Source organism: Zonotrichia albicollis, chromosome 1 (assembly GCF_047830755.1).
Source record: "Zonotrichia albicollis isolate bZonAlb1 chromosome 1, bZonAlb1.hap1, whole genome shotgun sequence".
Taxonomy (NCBI): Eukaryota; Metazoa; Chordata; class Aves; order Passeriformes; family Passerellidae; genus Zonotrichia; species Zonotrichia albicollis.
Window position 1 is genome coordinate 141,753,599 of NC_133819.1, and position 17,002 is coordinate 141,770,600.

Sequence of the window (17,002 nt, forward strand, 5' to 3'; positions counted from 1 at the left end):
AAGCACAAATTTTTCTGAAGTGCTGAAAACCTTGGCAAAATGAACAAGGAATGTTAAGTTAAGCTCTACACAAAACACCAACTACACAGACTTCTTTCTGCATTCACTGCCCTATATTAACATGAAGGATACTTAGCAAGGGGAAAAAAAAAGTAGTCTTTTTCTAATCTCAGGTACAGAATCATACCTCAGAGATCAGACACGTGATTGGACAGGTGAGGTTTTTTATTCCTTACTAAAAGAAGTCCTGGATAGAAACAGCTGCCATAGGAAGTTTTCAGGACCTGTCTGGATAAATCCCCAGCAGCTTTATCTGACCTAGTAGTTAACACTGCTTCGAGTAGGAAGTTGGACTAGAGATTTCCTCAGGTTCTCTTCAGTCTGAATCATCCTATGGCCCTCTGTAAAAAGGCACATGTAAATTCAAATTCAGCACAAACCCTCTGAAGCACTAACCACCACCTGCAAGGAATGTAAAGCTCCAGAATTAGTAAGATAGATATAATGAGGTCAGCCCCCACAAAGTGAGAATATCACTTGGTGGCACCTTAGGAAGGAGCTAGAAATGTTCAGGGATGATACCACAGTAACCTTATCTGAATTCTGACAACTATACTTACAGCTTTCAGCCTCCCATGTAAGCATAAAGTACAGCATTTTGCATCAAATTCCTCATTAAAATCTTGATAACCAGCCATTAGCTGTGAAGCCGGTTTTCCTAAAACACTTTGTATACTAGAAACAAAACTAACTGAAAAATATTTATCTTAGGGATTTGCAGGTTTGAATTGAGATATATGTAAATAAAGACAGTGCTAAGCATTCCTGCAGTCCTACTACATACACACACACTCAAGAAGTCTTATATAAACTGAAAATAGTCAAATGCATGGCAAAATCTCTATGTAGCACCATGGAAGTTTACAACATCTTTTCCTTGGAAGTAGTCTCTTCCATTAATTTACTGTCTTAATTTCTGTAACAGCACTATTTCCAAAAGCAATGATGACTCATCCTAATGGACACTACCAGGATGAATTAGCAGGAGGCAGAAAGTCCAAGGGCAGAGTAAGAGCAGTAGCCTTCAGGATGAAAGTAACACTTCACAAAGTGAAGATTCAGATGCCACAGGAAGATACAGCCGCTTCCTACAATCTTCCCAATTCCACTGGCTTCACAGGAACTGAATTTAATGTGATTAAAACAGAAAGGAAGTGAAATAAAGTGATTTAACAAGTCTCCATAATAATTATGTGTCATTTAGATTATGATTTGAAGATGCATATGTTACTTAGGCTGATGTTCCCTTTACAGTACTACTTTTTCAGGTTTTAAAAGCTACTTCTAAAAAAAAAAAAACCTGCTAATAATGCATCATCATAATTTCCATTTTTGTGATAACCCAATGCATTTCACACCAACACAATTCAACTAGTAAACAACGATTCCAGCCACAAAAACCCATTACAGCTACACATGCAGAACGTATTGTGCCAAATTACCACCCACTACTACTAATTATGACAAAAACACGTCTGAGATATTTTCATGAGAGAGGCAACTGAATGCTTCATCTTCAATAGAATGACAGAGTTAATTGCTGAAGATTTTCCACCATTGTGTTAAAAAAATAGTGTCTGCTGCTAAATTAGACCAAGACTTGAGCCACATCACCATTTGCTGAGCCTTTGTGCAACATGCTTTGGTTTTTGGCAGTGCATTTGAATCCTCTTCTGTTTGCAGAGAAATTCATCTATGAGTCTGGCAATAAAAGGGGTATTTCAGAACAAATGCCAGAAGGTAATTTAGAGAACATCCAAGTCTCATGCCCTATCAAGTTGTGTTACACTGCCTCCCAGTGCTCAGCATCTGCCTGAAGCTCAAATGAAATTGATTGAAGAATCCATTTTAGACATGGAACTATCAGTAATTCCCAAAGGAATTACAACTATCTTAGAGGCTGTTTGCAAAAGCATTTGCTTTGAAAAATTCTATACAGAGCATTATATGGAAATGTAGGATTTAGTTTCATTTTATTTAAAGAAGTTGTGACAGTAAAAACAGAAACCAGGCAAATTCATATGGTGGACTACTTTTCATTGAGTACTTGCACTTGTATAAGGCAGACTTGGGACAAAGCAGGATTTCCAAATAATTGATAAAACCCATGAATTTTACAGCAGACAAAATTTCTCTAGGTAAAGGAAAAAAACTTGAATATTTTTTCTATGAAGTAACCCAAATGAAAGTATTTCAAAGTCAAAACAAAACATAAATGCCTGTTGATCCCTGTGGGTCCCGTATTATGCCCTGAAACATTACTACTTAAATAATTCAGCCATCCAATGCTGTCCATTCAAACCTCTAGTAGAAGTTACTTCATAACTGTGTAAGTCAAAATGTTCATATCTGGCTCCCTATTTTTTTACTCAGTACAAACACATGAACACTGCATTTTAGAATATACAGTTATCTAACACAGATAGTAAATAGGCTTATGTTCAACATAGTCAACTTTTCCATTTCTTTCACAGACCATGAACACACAGTATTTCAGAAAAGATTTAAAAAAATATCATCACTTAAAACCTACCATTGAGTTTCACTGGGATAAAGAGGCAGATGCACTTTCTAACTTTTTTAAGGTTAGCATTATTCTTGCTGACTCTTAAAAAAGCAGTAGGGTCATTAAGCTCAAATACAGCTTAGCTCAGTCAAACTGGAGGCAGATCACTTATGAGAAAGGTCAGACCCCTGAAACTAAAAGGAAGTAAATAAGTGAAAAATTAGTGAAGTAAACAAGTTTGATTTGCTCCTTTGGAAAGCATGGAAGAATGACAAAAATACACAACTTACACTCTAACCCTGAAAACATTGTTTGCAAAAATGGTGTCACAAGCCAAGCTTCTATGAACTACCAGTAGAATGAACCACTAGTAGTTGTAATTTAACTCTAGATATGCAGGTAATTGATCCCATTTGTTAAGAGGAACTAAATAACTGGAAACTAACTAGTTTCACAAATAAAAATTGAAGAAGGGAAAAACACTTACAGCAGTTGGATCCTTCAAATGGAGCTGAGTGGCTGTCACTTGCTTAAAACCACCAGGATAACTAGAAAAACGAAACAAACATACAAGGTTAATTCTACACGCTCAAGCATGATGTTAACAAAAGTATAACTGCATCTTGAACAATGGTGTCATGGTATTACAGGCCCTCAAAAAGGAAGTTGTTCTTATGGGCCCAAAACCTGTATTTTATTTATCTTGTCAACTATTTAATTCCACACCATTTGTGCTTTCTTGTTTATTCACTAGAATATGATAAACCTTGTGCTTCACAAGCAGATGGATATGCTTTTAAAACTACTTATTAAATACACCATAACAACTATAGAATACAAGAGAAATAAGATATGCAGAACTCTGAAGTATTTCCAGATGATCAAGACTCACAACCAGTTTGTGGCTGACATAAGAGACATCCATTTTGAACTGTGTTTATTATTTTCTTGCTACTCGAAATAAATCATAGCAAGACTTGGCATATCTACAGTAATAATATTTTAATTTTACTGCAATGGATCCATCTTTCTAAAGCCTATATGACATGTTGAAGCTGCACTAATTCAGATCTCTGCATAAGCTTAAAATGAATGATAGCATGGAGTAAGAATTACATGGAAGTCAGGTAATGCTGTGTTCCATTTTGACTGAATTACATTATTAGGAATCAGCCTAAGTGAAATGAAAATAGTCCCAGCATCATGAAGACATGTCCACTGAGCTGCATGGACTTAATTATTAGTTTTAAGTGCACAGTTCTTTTATTTATTCAAAACCAACTTAGGTACTTAAGCAAGTGATTTAACGTGTATTTTCAGTTTTTAGAGAAAATTTTATATCATAGGGGAGATGGAGCCAAAAAAAGCACACAATAATTTCCAACACCTTTGAACAAGAATTTCTCAGCAATTCAGCAATTTCAGGATTGCACCATTAGCAATACAAAATTAGCTTTCTCAGTGTAATTTATTCATCTCTCAATTGGATACATTGTGACACTCAAGAGATTACTATGAATTAGTACCACTGCATAAAATAGGAGCACTGAGCTGATACACCCTGAGCTGGACACCCTGTCTGTAGTTGATTATTGCACTCTCCACTATAACCAAGTTATGTCTGCTAGAATAATTTATTTTACACTACTGTGCATAACAATGTACTGTACATCACCGAGAGTATTTCATCTTTAAATTGTTTTCCCAACTTTTTTTCATCGTCTGATTCAATATTTGCTCTTAGGTAAATAGGTCCTGGTAGGACAAAATAATTAAAGTTGGTGACTATATATATATGTATATATATATGTATATATATATATGTATGTATATATATATATATATGTCTTTTATGTGCCAGTGGAAATACCTTCTATTATACAGTAAGCAGAATAGCAGAATAGCCCAGATCATTGGGTCCAGAGGTTAACACAAGACACAACCTCATTCACCAAATCTGTTAACTTATACAATTGCTCTGACTACTTTTGAGCCAATTATTTCCCTAGCAACATACATTGGGTATAAAAAATACACAGAAAGAAAGAAAAGAAAAAGAAAGGAGGAAAAAGGTTTACACCATTTAAAACATCATAATACATGCAAACAAACAAACAAAAAAACTCCCTTAAAGTTAAAATAGGAATTCCCTTTTAAAGGAATATGCTAAAAATACTTCAATTATTAAGAAAATATGACATAAAATTTACCACAAGCTCACTGCCATAAGCTTTATTTACTATAAAGCTTACCCAGTATGTGAAGAATATACTTTCTGTTCCCATTTGTTGCCAGAGAAGGCAATATGTCTAGTATTTATTATGACAACATGATCTCCACAGTCATCTGTAAGGTGGAAGTAAATGGAAGATATTAAAGAAAACCACAGAGGGAATCAGTCAAAGTAATAACTATTATGTGTGCAATACATACATATCAGCATATAAATACACCTTCCATAAAACTGAAATTTAAAGATCTCAGCTTTTTGAGTCACATCATCCAAATCAGCATTTAAATACCAACCTTAATTACTATTTTTAGTGCTACCAGGTTAGAAGGCAGGTAAGCAGGTAAAATACCATCAGGCCAGATGCCTAAACCATTGCAAATATTCAGCTAAGATTTGAAAATCTGGCTTACAGGCAAATTTCTATTCTATTCAACACATTATGCTGCATATGCACCTTTATTAAAAAAAAAAAAAACAAAAAAAACCCCAAACAAAAAACTAACAAAGGTTAGTTCCAGATGATACTAAGTATTTCTTTTCTTTCTCATAAAAACAGTGTCTGTGTTTGCTGAATGTCTGAACACTCTGGGTAAGTAAAATACTTCTATTAAGTAGTTACATTCTCAGGCAAAATATATAAAACAGAAGTATTTCATCGAGGGAAGTGGCAGAGAGAAAAAGCCCTGAAAACACCACCCCCAACAGCTCTGTTGGGAAAACTCCACAATTTCATCTATCCAACAGAAGTAAATGTTACAGCATACACAGATTTAGAGTTACATCAGCAACTTTAACATCAAAAGTTCTTTAAGTGTAAGGTTTATAATGTATTACCAACACCCTGCCAGAAACAGTTGATTTAATAAGGCTTCTGTAGTAATAAAGTGCTAACAGAACCTCTATTATCTCAAAAATATCACATAAATAGGAAAAAAGATTTAGTTTTTAATTTTAGAAGTAATGATCCTGGTCAGCTGTATAAGCTGCAATCAGCCATTCAACTAAAGTGAAAATGATTTCTCCAAAGTCCAGTCTCATTTGCATCACCATATTACAACACAAGTATTTGAAGAGGCTCACTTGATTAAAACATTTTTGAGTAGGTAACAAAGCAAGGCTTAAATTGACCATTCATTTTTATAGGAGCACATAATAAATCAAAGCAAGTTTCACACCTTAAGGGTTCTATTAATTTTTAATCTTGTATTCTTTTAATGCTCCACTTTCAATTACAGCTGAAGTGCAAATGTAATTTACACAGCCTTGCTGCTGCAGGCTTTCACTGCTGACAGTTCAGTTCTACAAACACTGTATGACTTCATAAATATCAGGAACCTGCCACTGGACTTTGTGACTTTTTGGTCTTTTAGATGGGAAGATGACACAATGAGCTCATCTTAAGGAAATTTCTGCCAACAGTTTTCGACTTGCAAAAACACTGAATTAACAAATACCAAATTAAAAGCTAAACAATAACAAAATCTTCCTGATATTACTCTGTCCAGGGAGCTGTTATCTCACAGACACGAAATATTTGTTAGTTCAAAAAAAGAAGCAAAAGCAACATCAAGTACATAAAGCCCAAGCTCCTGCATACTTTGCTCTCCTAAATGTCTCAGTAGCAGTAACCAAGCAATTGGTGTCAACATGTGTAAAGCAACTAGCACTGATTTACACAACATTTTAAACAAAATGAAGTTATCCTTGAAATACTTTATAACTCACAGACATAAAAGTATCAAAAGTTCTTCTGCACAGGATAACCAAAACATTTTCCTCTCAACATCTGCTTTATTTCTCAAGACAGCCTTAAGTCTCCAGTGACATCTGGTGGATACAACAAAATTTGCAACAGCAGAACTGTGACATTTAAAGGTCTTGACAACACCACAAATCCTACCTCCTACTGTGAAATAGATTGAGTATAACTTTACTACATACCCTTCAACATGTATGAGCCAACTTCAAGGCTTCCTTTATTTTACAGTAACATCTCTGGAAAAATTTGCATGGGTACTACAGGAAACATTGTACCAGTGGTGTGAAAGATCAACTCTTTATTATTTATAAAATGCTTATCCTCCTGAGACAGGCACTACAGCATTACAGGTAATGAACAGCACTGCAGATGCATCTTTATAGCTGAATCTCTAATTTGAAGAAAAACAAAATGATGGTTTTGTTTAAACAAGACACCTTTTAACAATGATTGTTGCCCATTTAAAGACAGGTCCCAGCCTCCTCATCACAGAATGTGTGAGGCAAGAAGGGGCCTTTGAAGGTCATGTCATCTACACCCAGTGCTCAAAGCAGGACCAGCTCCTGAAAATCTCCACAGATGGAGATTTCACCACCTCTTGGGCAATGACATCCCTCCCATTACTCTCACAGTAAAAAATATCTGATGTTCAGAGTATCCTGTGTTTCAGTCTGTACCAGTCCCTCATGAAAACAGGACTGCTTGGCATCTTATTCAGAGTGAAGCACTCCAAGATTGTGGTCCTGGGCACATAGTGAAAGGAAGTACTCAGATACTTATTTATGTGCACTTTGAGCTAAATCTTAACATTTAAGATCAACAAAACATGTTGTGAGTTTATTTAAAAAATGCAAGAAGATCCCACTGTAATTCAGTTACTCAAAATGAATTACAAATATGTATAGGTAAAGAAATGTATTACCTTCATATGTATTGGCAAAGAAACAACATGAGGTTGTGGATGGATATGATGGAAAAAGATGAGAAAGAAAACCAACGAGTTTGTAGTTTATAAACAATTCAGAAACGTAATCCTGTGTATCAGGCTTGATGTTAAAACTGAAATTGGAAGAAACATGCATGTTGAAGAAAAGCAAATGTGCTTTCATCCATTGCAATACTCACTTAGTGCATGATAAATAGGTTTATGTCTGCCTTCGAGTCTGATGACAGTGGCAGCTGCTAGTTTTCCTGGGGGCTGCATCTTCGCATCGAGGAGGTACCAGGCTCTACCAAAAGTAGCCCATTGCTGAAAAGAAAGAGGGTCAGTACTTATCATAGGGAAAACTCACATTAGCGTAATCTCTCTTCCTCAATTAAATCAACGCTTCTTTTACATTCAAAAAATACTAGAAGGAACACTGACATGCAGCACCACCCCCTTCAAATAACCTTTAAAGGGACGGAGCACAGCGATGCACCCACCGCAGGGCGATGTGCATGGGTAACACCACTGACAGGTTACCGGCCCTGAGTGCTTTCTTTCAAAAACGCAGATCTCCTGCTGCAAGCTTCCATTATGGCTACATGAGCCGTAACATCACTGCAGGCCACTGAACGCCCAAGGTGAAGGGCACAGCTCCCCCACACGCAGCTTGCAGACCGCGCACAGCCTGAGCAGCGGGTCCCCGCCGCACACGGCGGTTCCTGCCAGCGGCACCCTCAGGTGGCACCGGGGGCAGCCCCGGGGCGCTCCAGGGGGACCCTCGGTGCCCGCCCGCTCCCTCACGGCCCCAGGCAGGCCCCGTCCCGGCGGCAGCGAAGGCGCCGCAGGCCCGCGGGGAGGCCGCGCTCACCTGGGCGGCCCGGCTGTAGCTCGCCATGCCGCGCGGGGCGCGCAGGGAGCGCCGGCCGCGGCCGCGGGAAGCGGAAGCGCTGCCCTGCGGAGGGCGGTGCCGGGCGGCAGCGCGGGACCTTCGGAGCGGCGCCCGCCGCGGCCCGGCCGGCCATGGAGCGCTACGTGCTGCTGCTGAGCTGGGCCGAGCGCAGGGCCCCGGGCGGGCCCGCGGCAGCCACCGCCGCAGGTACCGCCGGGACGGCGCTGGGGCTGCGGGCGCTGGGCCGGGGCGGGCGCTGCTCCGTTGTCTGCGGGGCTCTCCTGTTCCTGCACCCCCAGACACCCCTTCGCTTTCGGGCTGAAAGTCTTTGGTGCCTTTAACCTGCAGAAACTTCAGGGGGGTTCCTGCTTTATAACTCCGTAATGCGTTCCTGAACATGATTTTAAGGAGAATTTAGGAAAATTTGTTTTTGTAAATTGTATATCTGCAGGTGACAGTTCTGTTAAAAACCCCAACCAAACCCTTTCCCCCTTCTTCCCTAAATTCTCTTTATAATATCATGCTGAACTTATACTATATTTGCAAGAAAGTAATGTTTAACTTCCATAATTAAGTCGTTTTAAGATTTTTTTTTTTTCGTTTTCCAGCTGGGATTGCTGCAGACATGTATCAGGTCCTGAAAGAAAGTTGTAATGCATGTATAAATGCAGATGTGAGCACATTCCCAGGTACGTATGGCAATGCACAGTGAGGAGGGGCAAATGCTATTGAGGAATTGGCCTATGTGTGTTCTGTTGGGAGAGACAAGTCAGAAATTCAGTTAATCCTAATTGCTGTGGTGTGGGCCTGTTTCTGCTGCTCCTGTTTCTGCAGAGAACCTGACATCATTTTGGCAGCTAAGGTGTTAGGAGATGATTACATTGATTGGTTGTGAGAAATGAAAGGGAAGGGTTTTGAAGAGTTGACAAATTTCAGTCCAGTTGAGCAAGGAAGGGTAGGAAAGGGCTTGGTTCCCAAGTCAGTGGGAAGTGTGATACTTTATTTACTCCTATAATGCCTTCTGATTTTTTCAGTAGAAAGAATACTTCTCTGTTGGGTAACAATTCAGAACCTTAATCCATTAATATTAAATAATTTTTTTACCTTAGAATAGATGTTTTAAGGTCTACTTTAGTACTTTTAGGGGCTGCATGTTTGTGTTTTGTTGTTTGGGGGGTTTTTAATCAAAAAATGCTTTCTTAGTTCTTTACTTGGTTTGGGTATCTACTGTTATAAGCTCATCTTGTCACAAATGTCATATAATTGGGATTTATGTGGGAAAACTACTTTAAGCTCTTAAAATTCATGGAGATGGGAATGTTAAGCTGTTTTCAAGTTCTGTGCTTTTTATTGCATAGAAATATTGATAGAGCATCTCATTTTGTGAACTGTAAATCATATTTATGAAAGGTGTTACTTAGTTCAGTTCTGATACAGATGGTGCAAAGAGAAAGCAATATTACCCAGAACAGAGAAGAGGTCAAATGTTTTCTTACTTTCTAGCAGTCAAAAGGTCAGTAAAAGACACTTTCCAGGACACTTACCTACACTTTCATAAGTTTAGAGCTTAATTACAGTGCCAAAGAAAAATAGAACTCAGGTAATTGTTGAACATTAAATGACTCACCAAGTCTTTTAGCAGAGATGTTCATTATAATAGGAAGAATAGATTCTAGTGAATTGATGAATTTAAATAATTGTTTATCTCTTTGCAGCTTGCTCAGTGGCTGGTATTCCAGGTGCAAAGAAATGGTATTTTGCAAGTCATGTCATCTGTGGTTATTATCAGGTAAGACAAATTTTTTCAGAGTGTAAGTTCCTCAACCATCTGCCTGACTGTAGAACAAGCTAAAACTGTGATGTTCAAAACTCTTTTTGCTTATTAAAGCCTTTTTGTTTGATTAGTTCTGCAGTTCTGACTGGGAGGAAATAAATGTTGACACACAGAAAAATGAAGACTCTTACCAAGCAAGCATTGATGAGAACCTAGGAACCGCACAAAGTTTTGAGGAGGATGACAGTAACAGTCAGGAATCACTGTCTCTGGCTGAGTATGTATGTTGTTGTTTTTATTTAAAGAACAGTGATCTGACATCTATCAGCAATGACCCAAGGGGATCAAGAAAGTTTAACAAGTGAGAGTTATTACCAAAGCAGGAGTTAACTGTGAACAATTCCCTGCTAGAATTGAAAATACTTTTATTTTGTTTAGCATAGCTTTAATTTTTTTACAGGTGATTTTTATAGGATAACTGAATTGTTTCCTAACAGCCAACGTTATATATACAAAAATTTCTTGCTAATTCCTTTTGAACATAATTCCAGTTTTACTTCAGATTATTTTGATGTCATTAGGCCTACTTCTGTCTTAGTAAAAGAGGAGATGATTTCTCATAGCCTAGGTATGTTTGTGCAGAGTTTTAAAGATGTAAGATACATCAGGTACCATTCATTAATTGTAACTTTTTGTTTCTAGATGACTTTGTTTATATTTTGGTTCCAAACTTTTTGTTTTTCATTTTTAGTATCTATGATGAAGCTGCTGAAAGTCTACATCAATTAGCTGATAAATTGCCTGCCCCAGGTAATGTGTCTTTAAAAACCAATTTCATTAGAGTTTGTCTTGTTTGGTAAAAGGATAGTGAATGGAAAAGTTCAGAGAACCTTAGTTTGGTAGCTGAATTAACTTAATGTAGCTCTTGAAGGTAGTTTAGGAACTTGAGCGTGGTTGGCATTGCAGATCAGCTTGAGGACTAGTTTGCTGCTTGTTTCTTTGGCAGGTTCAGTAGAGTTTAAAATAGTTACATAATAAATTTATCCATATGAAATGACACCAAACTAATCATAGGCAGTAAGCAACACAAAACACAGGGAATTTCTTATTAAAAAAAGGAAGATGTTGATATCAGGCTTACATCTGATTTAACAGCTTGTGAGCCAAGAAGATGAGGAGGAAAATGCATCACAACTGTTGGATTGGGATTTTCTAAACTGGAGATACATATCACCTTGCGTGTTAGGGTTATATAATGATGTAGAAGTTGATTTGGGATAACAAAGGAATTCAAGAAGAAAAATAGCAGCTTAGAGTGTTAAAAGTAGGAAAATGACATAGCTTAGTTGTATGGGAGAGAAATCTCATCTATCATTGCTAAGTGAGAGAGGAGAAAGGGACAGAACTTTTCATTGTCACTGAGGGAATGGTGAAATATTTTGTGCTCATCAAAGAGGAGCAGCAAGTGATGAGCTAAAATGTGTGAAAAGTGTTTTAAATCCTGTAGTTACTTGATCTTTTTGCTGGTTTTAGTGCAATCAATGATAACCAATAATATTCTATCTTTAAATGACTGAAAAATTTACTGAGTCATGATATTTGAATCATATACAACTATTTTATAGGCAGAGCAATGGTTGATGTAATCCTGCAGGCTGTTGAATGTGATGGACCCAAGTTAAAGGACTGCTTGCCTGCTATTGGTGCCCTGAAACACCTGAGAGAGTGGCACTCTGCACAGATCACTATTGCTGCAAGTGATGCTAAAGGGTATGGCATTTATTCAGGGCTGAAACAAGGTCACTTCTGCTTTGTATTAGCATAGATCAGTGGGTTGAAATAAAACCAGCTTGTTGGGTACTTTACGTGTGTACTTTGAAAATGCATAAATTAGTTGTCTGTTGTTGTATGAAAGGAGGAATTACTCATTCTGATTCATTGTAAATGCAAATCACAGAAGTAGACAAAAAAGCCAGTCCTCTGCACTTCTTGTTTTCTGTGGGAGCAAAAAGTAGAATATTTTCTCTTCCCTTTCCATGGGTTCAGTGTGCCTGCAATGTTTTCATGTTGTATTATGCTATGGGATAACGTGTATATTGATTGTAGTTTTCCAGGTTTTTTAAAATGAATCCATACTACTGCTCGTTTTACTTCAAATTTTATATTACCATTGGTATTACATTTCAGGGAGGAAAAGTAGAGTGCTTCATTTGTCCCTTTTGAAAAAGGAATATAAACACTCTATTTTACTTCCTATGTGTTTTTCAATTTTTGTTAGTATGAAGAGTTACTGAGACTATTAATTCAAGTTGAAATTGATTCCAGTAATTTACTTACTGTCATCTATTTGACATGTAAAGGCTATGATATATCTCACCATATAAACCATAGTGATTTGGGGTTTTTATCCTGTTAGGTGGATGATTGTGCAGATACTGAACAACTTGGCAAGGTCTCCACTTTCCTTCTCCTCCTTGCCCAAAAGATTGAAATTTGCTTCATAGAATACATGGTTAAACTTAATCCTTAGTTAAAAAAACTGTTTAAAAAGGTGAATGTTCAGTCCTTGGACAGAATAAGTAATATACCTACTATACAGTATGTCCTGAGGTGTGTAGAGGACAAGAAAGTTACTCAGTGACTTCCATAAGTGCTTGATCTCAGTGCTCATTGATATCCTGTGGAACCAGCTTTGACTGAATAAATTTTTCTGCTGCCTTTTATATAAAGTGAGATTATTTGGGTATAGATGATCTCTGATGAAAGTTATTTCACTTGCTCTTCCTGTTCTGTTGATGGTGCTGATTTCCTTTGGGAGACAGACTGCCAGCAGAACCCACAGCTACTGGCTGTTCTCTCCTGTTGAATTTGGGTAGTGCTTGTGCTACAGTCATATCTCCATTTAGAGGGTTAACTAGAAGCTATCTGGACAGACAGTGATGGCTGCCAGGCTGTGCTGCAGCTTCTAGCAGCCAACATTACCATGCTGTGCTTGCAGCTTGCCACTGCCAGCCTTATTTGATGTCAAAGTTCTTTGGTGTCCCTTTCATGGAGCATATGAACAACTTCCTTTACAAGCCCTGAATGAGCAATTCTGTAATATTTTTTACTTTTATTAAACTTTATTGTCTGTCTTGACATACACAAGATGGTTCTGTGCTAAGAGGTCATAGGTGAATTCAGCCAAACTGCACTGTGTCTTTATTGTAATGTTAAATTCAGTGAGTTTAATTCTTTGCTGTTTTACAGTAGCTGGCAAAAGATTGCAGACTATCTATCAGCAGACTTGGTATCTTCAGATGATATAATGAATATCATTGATTTAAATGAACTCTGGAGAGGAAAAATTCAGATATGGGAAAGAAAGGTAAAATAACTTTTATTTTATTATTGTGGTGGTTATTTTTTTTGAAGCATCTATATACCTCATTGAAAGCATTTGTTATGCAGTGCATTTTATGCTTTAAGCCAAATTTGGTTTCAACTATGTAATTCAAAGGTGATGTGTAATGTCTTTGAGTGGGTAGCAGGATGAAATGATAAATGAGATCAATGCATCAAGATCTGAACTTCAGAAATTCAGATGCTTCTGTGTGAATTTATTTTTTTAAAGTTACTGTTCAAAATTGATTGTTTTGTATCTCTCACAAGTCATTGTCATGTAACTGTAAGTCATTGTTGCAAGCATATGCCTAATGTTTCTGCAAAAACCTTTGTGACGTTGTTTACATTTTCAGTATTGTGGTTTTGGATTAATAGTTGGTTATCTAAGTTTAGTCTTTTTCTTATTTTACAGACCTGATAAAAAATAATATAAATTGTTTAAAATAGCACATCTAACTAGCTGAAGAGAAATAATTTTTATCTCTTTTTGAAATATTTATCATCTTCTTTTTTTTTTTCCAGTTTGGATCGGGAGTAGATTTTCCAGAATTTTGTATAAAGAGCACTTCAGCCAAGACATTCAGGACTGCAAATTTAAGTTCTTGCCTTGCTGCTAAAAAAGAGTGCCAATTGAGGAATACTGATACTTTGCCAGAAGCAAGTATTATTCTTGATCTTTCTTTGAGTTTTAGAATTCATCTGTTGTACTTTGTGAAGAAAATTAGTAATTGAGGAAACCTTAGTCAGAACTGAAAGTTAAGTAGAGAAGTAATTATTGGATAAAATTGAGGAATACTTTTGTACACCTGTGTTGTCAAAACAGGTCCTTAAAACTTCATCTGTTTGTTCTTACAAATACAACACCAGATTTTTTTCAAATCTGAAATTGAGACTTTGTTCAGTTTAATACTCAAAATAGTTAAATTATGAATTCTGTATTTATCTAACTTCCCACTTAATTTTAAAAATTTGCGTTTGTTTTTTTTTTAATACTCTTGGTGTTCCATGTTTTCTTCTGAAAGTGGATAATTTATAGGAACTCCAGAATCATATGTATTGATGAAAACAAAAATGAGTGTTATGAAAATTGATTTGGAGTTTGTTATTTTAATTGTTAAAATATGTGCATTTTGTATTGCATTTGTCTCTTGCTGGTAGATCATATTTTATTTTGGGTAAGAGAACTCATTTGATGCACATTGTTGATGTTCTATCAAGTCAGATTTATTTAAAAAAATAAATACCTTCCTTTTTTAATATAATTTAATATGATGTTGTGAAATGTTTTTGTATTTTGTATTCCTTTATACCTCGTTCAGATGTTATCTGCAAGGCTAATACCTTCAGCAAAACACTTGAGAAACTTGTGGTGATCCAACATCATATATAACGTTCTATATATGGGTTTTTATTTGATCTCTTTTCAGGTTTTTCATTACTATGGTCCTGCGCTGGAATTTTTGCAGATGGTGGTGCTCTCTGATCTACCTTCCATTTTTATATCAGATCTGGAGTTTGAGCTGTATCCTTTTTTAAGGATCTGAACTACTACTGATAATTGTCTGTAGCAGAAAGAAAAACATCAGCATGTACCCGTGCAAGCAACAGGCAGATGGTGATAGGCAAGGGCTCATTCCATTCTAGCCTGCTAAAACAGTCAGTGATTCTTCATAACTGGATTTTTTAATTTTGAAATTTAAGTTACAGTAGCAGTAACCATGTGTTGTTGATACAACTGCACATAAAATTTGTCTGTTGATGTGCATGTTCTTTGTGGGAAAAGAATAGAGATGTTTATTCTGTGTAAGTTTAAAAAAAGCCTCAAGCCTTTCTAATGAATGAATGTAGCATGCATCACAATATAGGAACATTTGTTTAAAAACTGTCTTTATTGTGCAGCAGCAAAATCTGTGGAAAGGTTTAGCAGAGGAGTTCTCTCTTGAGTGTGTGCGCTGCAGAGATCTCAAGATGTATTACTACTGGTTTTTAAAAGTGTCTACTTTTGGTCTTTGTGCACCAAAAATACCTTAGGATGTATAAGCCTGCTGTGATTTTGAATATATTAATATCTGTCAGCCTATAATAGAGATGTCAGTGGAGTATTTTGTCATACAACATTTTCAAGTGTATCACTTTACCTGTAAAGGTGAGTTTTTTATGTTTTGTGATACTGTAATATCAAAAATTAGATGCTTGCAGTACTTCTTTTAAATATGATGGTAATCTGATTTGGAAAATAGAGGTGCATAATTATTTGTGAAGATGAGGTTCCTTAAACTGTTCTGTTCAGGAGCCTGTCAAGAAAGAATAACAAGAAGACATCTGCACTGCTTTTGGACCAGATTTCTTTTCTCTCTGGGAAGGTAAACCCTTTTTATATATGTATAGCAGAAAAATGAAGGTATGGTATATTGCCTATGAAAGATATAGAAATAATATTTTTAAACCTGGTCTCTGTCTAAGCTTCTTCAATACTTATTTCTAAAGCAAACATGGATTTCAAAGGTGCATGCTATATATACCCACTGAAAAGTTTTCTCAGCTAAGTTTCAGTCTCCTAAAACATTTTCTAATCCTATCCTGACAGATAATTTCTGTGCTATTGTAATTGAGTTATTGATTTTTTTAGCAAAAGGCAGGCGTGTGTGCAGCCCACAAAATGTATCTAGCTACTGTGAAATAGTAGGCTTTTTTTTTTTATATGTGCATATTCTGATTTTGGCTAAAAAGAGTTAATGAAACATTTACAGCCTTACTTTTTCCCTCCTTCCTCTGCCTTGGAATGATAGTGAGATTATTCATAGCCAGAGTATTAGTTTGAAGATGTTTTTCCTGAACATTCTGTCACCATTACATACAAGGTAATACATCTTGTTTAGGAAAGTGTTTATAAAATAAATCTATGCTATGCAAAACAAAACCTGCACTTTGAAAATGGTGATACATTTATTATGAATATGTTTTTTGTTTACTGTGGAGATGGTATCCCATTTTCAGGCTGTATGTTTCTTTTTCAATTTGTTATTTGGGTTTTTAGTAACTCTTTTTCTCCCCTGCTACTCCATTCTCCATTAGCTTAGCCAGAAAAGGAAAAGGTGTGGTAGTGTGTTGTTAAGTTTCTTGTGTTATTCCCCCAATTTATGTATTGTTCTCCCCTATTATGTGTAAAATGGTTTCGTTCCCCCTTCTTTCCCGCCACCGTTAGCCTGCCAGCTAAGTTGCTATAGCAACCGCTATTCATAGTTGCCGATATGTAATTGCTCCTCCCCTGGTTTCCCTTATAAGTGAAAGTTGTTTCCTCCCTGTCCAGTCAATCACTCCCTTCCTCCTCCCAGGTTTCGAGAACCTTCTCCTCTCTGGAGATGGTGGCTGGCTGGGGTCCCAGGACACCTCCTTTACCTTTTGATTATTGGTCTCCATGGAGTGTCAGTTCTGTGAAGTTCATCCCCTCACCTTTCCCGATTGGCTC

At 36.8% G+C, this 17,002-nt stretch overlaps 2 protein-coding genes across 5 annotated transcripts in view; one reads left to right on the plus strand and one right to left on the minus strand.

Moving 5' to 3' along the window:
* Positions 1-8,489, minus strand: part of MRPL13 (mitochondrial ribosomal protein L13) — a 28,995-nt gene extending 20,506 nt beyond the window's left edge. For 2 of the 3 annotated variants that reach the window (XM_005479565.4, XM_005479566.4), the window contains exons 1-4: positions 8,355-8,489; positions 7,684-7,807; positions 4,819-4,912; positions 3,054-3,114 (exon numbers count right to left, since the gene is read on the minus strand). In XM_005479565.4, the coding sequence (XP_005479622.1) occupies positions 3,054-3,114; positions 4,819-4,912; positions 7,684-7,807; positions 8,355-8,381 (306 nt within the window). In that variant the 5' untranslated portion in view covers positions 8,382-8,489. Of the gene's footprint in view, positions 1-3,053; positions 3,115-4,818; positions 4,913-7,683; positions 7,808-7,983; positions 8,125-8,354 lie in introns of those variants that run through there. The other variant, XM_026799686.2, reaches the window with a different exon arrangement.
* Positions 8,362-17,002, plus strand: part of MTBP (MDM2 binding protein) — a 29,989-nt gene continuing 21,348 nt past the window's right edge. Inside the window, exons 1-10 of one of the 2 annotated variants that reach the window (XM_014263865.3) lie at positions 8,362-8,582; positions 8,984-9,064; positions 10,091-10,164; positions 10,281-10,426; positions 10,901-10,959; positions 11,775-11,919; positions 13,399-13,516; positions 14,056-14,190; positions 14,961-15,055; positions 15,824-15,896. In XM_014263865.3, the coding sequence (XP_014119340.2) occupies positions 8,507-8,582; positions 8,984-9,064; positions 10,091-10,164; positions 10,281-10,426; positions 10,901-10,959; positions 11,775-11,919; positions 13,399-13,516; positions 14,056-14,190; positions 14,961-15,055; positions 15,824-15,896 (1,002 nt within the window). In that variant the 5' untranslated portion in view covers positions 8,362-8,506. The remainder of the gene's footprint in view (positions 8,583-8,983; positions 9,065-10,090; positions 10,165-10,280; positions 10,427-10,900; positions 10,960-11,774; positions 11,920-13,398; positions 13,517-14,055; positions 14,191-14,960; positions 15,056-15,823; positions 15,897-17,002) is intronic. The other variant, XM_026799669.2, reaches the window with a different exon arrangement.